At 38.4% G+C, this 6,112-nt stretch overlaps 1 protein-coding gene across 1 annotated transcript in view; it reads right to left on the bottom strand.

Moving 5' to 3' along the window:
* Positions 1 to 2,130, bottom strand: part of LOC146469347 (leucine-rich repeat and calponin homology domain-containing protein 1-like) — a 31,588-nt gene extending 29,458 nt beyond the window's left edge. The window contains exons 1-2 of the mRNA XM_085123386.1: positions 1,896 to 2,130; positions 1,631 to 1,778 (exon numbers count right to left, since the gene is read on the bottom strand). Of these exons, the coding sequence (XP_084979512.1) occupies positions 1,631 to 1,778; positions 1,896 to 2,031 (284 nt within the window). The 5' untranslated portion in view covers positions 2,032 to 2,130. The remainder of the gene's footprint in view (positions 1 to 1,630; positions 1,779 to 1,895) is intronic.
* Between the last annotated feature and the right edge of the window lie 3,982 nt (positions 2,131 to 6,112).

Raw genomic sequence — 6,112 nt, forward strand, 5'->3', positions numbered from 1 at the left:
AGAAAGAATGCACTCTTAATACAGATTGGAGTCGAGATTGTATGGAACAATCAATGAATGAATGGATCTTGGGACGCGTATCTGGCATCCCCTGCAGATTTTGCAGGGGCAGATGATATCATCACCCGACACCAACTTGGCAATGAGAAGAGAGCCTGGGATCAAGATCATCAAATGCACTCCCTAATCTTCGATCATTACTAGTTTATTCAGGGACAGTTTCTCAGCTTAAGTTGTTCTCCCCAAAGACCCTGGCAGATATGACAGAACACAAAGCACAATCATGGACAAACCTCTTATCTGCTATCTCTATTTCCAAGAGGAAATCATTGTCTCACACCACCCCATCTTACAATCTTGAGCCAGTGGGGCCAGAAGGCTACCTCAAGTCATTACATGTAATCATTGATTAAGGGGAGAGGTCATAGGGGAGATCATTGGGAGGGGGGTGGGGGAAGATCATGGAGACAATTTTTGAGTTCAGCGGTTTATTTTCCAAAGATTAGTTGTTATGCTTCATTGCTAGCTTTTTCTAGTATGAGTAGCTAGCAATTATGGCTGTTCCAATTTTCCAAAACACCAAGTGATTTCCATGCTGCAGATTACAAGTAGGCATTAGCTGGGTTCAAACTTGGGACTTGTTGGCTCTATAGCTTTCATTAATCTGTATTCAGCTATTTGTTATCATGACGCCATCTGACCAAACTCTTAAATCATCAAAATCTGGATCATTTAATAATGCAATTCCAGATTTTTAATCGGCTTAGAAGCCATAAGATAATAATTATTATCAGCCATTATACCACGCCCAAGAAAGACGGGCCATTAAATCGTCTTCTGGTTGATTTGTAAAGTGAACCAGTGAGATCTAGCAATATTTTTAATAAAACTATTATTTTCACTTCTTTTGTGGTCATTGGATATGGAATAATTAGAACCAACTAGGCACCTCATTCATTAGCTAGCTGTCATCTCATATCCAATGGGCACTCATGGAATAATTGTTAAGAATTAAATGAAATAATAACTATTAACCACAGCCACAATTTCTTGTCAACCCAACCCTCCTCTTCCCTCAAACACATTTCAAATACTTTAAATACTAAAACACAGTTCCCAAATATTGTTGGATGGCCCAGCAGGGTACCAATTTTTTTAATATCTTCCAAGAGAGAGAGACAGAATTTTCTTTCTTTTCCAGACCCTACTTCCATGTTAACATCTCATTTAAGCTTCAACCGTTTTTTCCATTTAACAGAGTGATTCTAATTCTGCCGCTGTTAGGATCGATAAGATATTGACAAACGAGTAAAAACAAACGACCTCCATTGTTCCGATGTCATAAAAACAAGATCGTTAAAATTCCTGGGTAAATTAAAAATAGTAGACCCAATGAAGGTGTTTGACGAAAAAGCTTACTGTTTACATTCATATGTAAGCCCGCAGAGATTTCAAATGGCTAAACGAGACTTAAGTTTATTATTAAGCTAAGCATGTATGCATAATTAAAGTGATTAAACTTAATCGAGATCAGTCTTGTCTCGCTTGTCAACTTTTAATTCAGAACTGATTATCTCCTGGTCAACATAAATTACAAGGGATCATCTTCGTTCCTACTAAGGCGACCCACCTTAAATTCAAAACTCTGAGGAATTTCAGTTCACTCAACTGCGATTCTGGAACACCTCGAATGGCGTTGTGGTACAAATCAACTTTCTCTATCATAACAAAATCACACAACTCCGCCGGGAACTCCGACAGCTTGTTTTTCGACAGATCTGCAAGATAAATATAGATTAAAAGTTATTCAACAATCCCCTTGCAAAATATAGTAAAAAAAGATATCACAGCCGAGGCAACGCGAACATAGCTTTTGCATCTTCTAAAAAACTGACCTATTTCAATGACATCAATCAGCTCACAATCTTCGGCCGGGTCTGGAAAATCACGAAGGTTTTTCAAGCTCAAATTCAACCTCCCCGTCTCCTCTGCTTCTTTGAAGCATCTGTCTAGCGTCATGTTTCCCGACATTGTCGGGTTTACATGTTATAAAGAAGATATTGGCGCTTTAACTCTACGTCTTTTTCGCCGACTGGGCGACATCTTGGATCTCTCTGCATCAGGTCCTCATTGCGCATGTCCGTCGTTCATCTCCCGAGAGCCTCTGCGAAAGCAATTTCTGGTCACAATCCATTTCTTCTTTCTTTGTTTATTCACACAGTTCATCATACGCCTCTTACGTGGCAAGGCAAGTAACACTTTGGAAATTAGATAAAACTATAACTTATAACTAGAAAATAGCAGAAAATCTCCTGATTCAAGGATGACAATTTGTCAGCCTTCAATCAGGAGATTTTCAGCTATTTTCTGGAAAATACAATCAAAGTTCCTCGTATTGTCTTCGTCCTTGTTTCACATGTTTTAAGCTAATCCCTGTTTAATGAGAATATTGATTCCAGTTTAAATACTAAACAATAAATATTTTACAAAAATATTTTTTGTCTCTCAATTTTGACGTTGACTTTTTTCTTTAAGCTTACCATAAGCTTAAAATTAGATTAACCTCGGCAGGAGTGCTCCTGCCTCGGTTAAAGTTTAATCGTAGATTAGCGCTTATTGGCTTTTGAAAAACCGGGTCCTGGTTTCTGAAAATACCCCATCATTCATGCCTTAGAACAGTTAAACATTTTGTTGTTGTTGTCGTTTACTATTATTGTTGGAGTTTTTAGCAGTGGTTGCATGATAATAAGCGCGCGTAAAAGTATCCAAGAAATGGCAATTCACCATAGCGACATAGCAACCATGAGTTGCATACATGTTGTACAAGGTGTAAATTTACGGAATGTATTTTTGTTTTCATAATTCATTGGATAAATCAACCAGATCTGACGAACATCAGCATAATTTGGATGGGATGTGCCAAGCGTCCAGCAGAAATCAGAACAAATGCCTGCCGCGTTTGGCGCAAGAAAAACTCTTCATCTTGAAGGAGAGCAAGGTCGGAGTTACTAAATCTCAAGCGATCCAATCGGTGAGTTACCGCCAACAATGATCTCTCTTGAGACGTATAACGGTTGTTTTTGCCTCCTAATACGGTTGCTTTGTAATAATAACCTAGAATATTCCTGATTGAACAAAAAAATACGAAATTAGCATTATAAACTAGCTGCGCTTTCGAAACGGTGTGAAGCCTTTTGCACTGCTGCTGCCTACGAATTTTGCGCTAAGATTTAATTTGCAAAAAAGTTATCACGAACTTTTCTCGAAATGAAGCAAATTCCAAGGTTCTCTAACATTTCCAGACGTTGAAAAAATCAATTCGGAAAACAACGTAGCCTGCGAAATAGTTTTGGTCCGAAAAGAAACTTTTCAAAAATTATGATTGTATCATATAAAGCGCGCGCACACAGAGAAAGCTTAAAAAACTGAAATTAATCATAAAAGGTTTTAAGCGGCATTTTTTTTTTCTAAAAATTTTCTAAAATTGATTATTAAGTCTTAAGCAACTTCCATTGATGGTCGACTTATTAAATAACCAACGATTTTTACCATTTTGAAGAAAAACTTTGCATGTTAACTATACGAGTGTTCCAACAAAAAAAGCGCGCGAAAATTTTAACCAATCACAATTTTCTTCTCGAGACGACGTTTTAATAAAAGTATTACGAGAAACGAATTTGGAAATCGCGTAACCTGCGGGTATCAAGCCTTCCCAAATAGCCTGATACTAGTCATGTTAGAAATCGCGCTACAGCATTAAAAAGACTTTATTTTTCAGAATATTTTGTTCAATTAACTCAGTCATTTCAGTGTAACTATAGAAAGCTTTTTAAGTCAGTATCTCAGTAGTTTTTTCACGATTGTATATAAGTACATGCTAATTAATTACTTCTCATCTTGAACTTGAAAATGACCGTCGGACGGTTGAAACCTCCTTTCTCTTTTAGCGTTAACTTTTATAGTTAAATTCATTTCGAAAAAAGTGTTGATTCGTATTTCAGTGTAAGTCTTTTATTTCACGTTATTCAGGTAATAATTGCAAAAACAGAGGAAGAAAAAACAAACAAACAAATCATTTGTTTGTTAGTTTTTTGCTTCCCCTGTTTTTGGCAAACAAAGAAAACAGAGTCAGATGAAGGTCAAGCTAATTTTCTTCAATGGCATCTAAGTTTCAAAATCATTTTGATAGTGAATATTCTAATTCCTTTCTTAGGTCATGGACAGCTTTGATAAAAACAAAAAAGAACAAGTTAAGATGAGCGTTCTTTAATTTCACGTGGATCAAGTTTATAACTAGAAGAAGGTAACCGGCCAGAATTTAGAAAACAACGTAGTATGGAAGGTAATTAGAATAAATTCACTGTTTTCAAAGATCAAACATATTGGCCTTTATCTATAAAATGTAATAACAATAATATGTCTTTGAGAGTCAAACAAACCGTCTACAAAAGCTTCATCGCAGTTCTAAGTAGTCACCACGAAAGACTTTTCCTTCGTTATCTGCTTAATAACCAACGCTTTAGGCTCAGTTGGACCTGCTTGTCTACACGCATTGATCAACTGCTAAATTATCTTTACCTTTTATGGCACTGAACAAGAGAGGCCTATTGGACTTGAAAAGGGGTAATATTACGTAATATTTGCAATCTCGAACGGAAACGATGAAATACTACTGAGCTTGGTAAACATCCTGTACAGAAAAAAATCAAGCCTTGCTTGTCTCTCTGCCTGGGGACGAAACAATCTATACTCTAAAAACGTGGTTGGCGAAGAAATTCGTAAAAAAATGTGTTCTTTTTTGTGTGTGTGGTCTGCCGACAATCTTGCTGACTACAACCTGGGACGTGTGATCGGTCGTGGGGGATTTGGCCAAGATATTTCTACCACGCAAAAGACACACAATTTGCCGGTAACTAAGTACTGAAAATAGGACAGTTATTGGCCAGCACGGTGGCTGGAGCATGTGATAAGAATATCTGAGCTAAAACTGGAATAAACGGCAAACTGATGGCAAGGAAAAGAAAGTGGACGCAAGCAAAACACAATAACAGAAAGAAGAGTCTTCGAAATTTCCAGATAATACTCCTAAAATAAGTCTTTCTTTTGTGTCATTGAACCTGATCCGTGACCGTTGATTCCAGATCACAGCCCCGCAACGATCAGAATTGCGACAAGTTTCACAAATCATCATACTCACGTCATATCCGACACTGATGATATCCTAAAAAGCGATGGAAACCGGGAGGGTAAAACAACGTAGGAAGGAAGCATGGATCAGAAGGCGAAAAGGCGGCTTTCATTGTTAATTTCTGTTAGCCTGCGCGGCGAGCGCTAGAAAAGGGGGAGGGCAGAGGTGAATCGCGCGCACTCCTCCCTCCCCCCACACACACTGATTACCGGTTCCCTTATTTACGTTGCCTGTTCCTTGACACCAGAATAGTCAGCAACTGAGTGATAATTGAGACCCACCATGACTTAGATTTACAAGTGCTGATCGGTCCTGGTCTCCCGAGAGGATTTGTGAAAAGATCCACTGAAAAGCTACACACGATTCCGGCTGTGAAGTCAAAATCATAGAGCCGACTGTGGTAAACAACCTCCCATCACCGCACATGAGCTTACAGCTGTTTTTATGCTGACTTGGGAACATTTGTTGTGCGTTTTCTTAGCACCGGGATCTTGTTTTTCCTCTTGTATAAATAACGGCTCAAGACGGGTTACACGCCTTGACAAATTGCAGTTTGTTCCTCAAGACGTACCTTAGGTCCAGTGTGTCTCGACGAATAATGTCAATAGTCCGTCTTATTCCAGCCCTGTATTTTTACACATTAAAGAAAATGCTGGTCCGGGTTTGTCCGAGACGGATTACATGTAACCGAAACTAATGTCTGGGCAAGGGACGGGGGGAGGGGGATGGGGATGTACTGCTGGGCCCGGTTGTTGGAAAGCCGATTAACGTTAATCCCGATTAAACATTAACCGACGTTTTCATCTCGCTCATTAAAAAGGTTTCTAAGAGCTAAATTTAAGGTAACAGTAAAAAAACGCCCGAGTCAAAACTGAGAAACAAACATCTTTTTGAATAATCTTCATTGATCATTAATTAAACTTG

The sequence above is a fragment of the Pavona decussata genome, unplaced genomic scaffold, assembly GCF_977016875.1.
Source record: "Pavona decussata unplaced genomic scaffold, jaPavDecu1.1 SCAFFOLD_124, whole genome shotgun sequence".
Classification (NCBI taxonomy): Eukaryota; Metazoa; Cnidaria; class Anthozoa; order Scleractinia; family Agariciidae; genus Pavona; species Pavona decussata.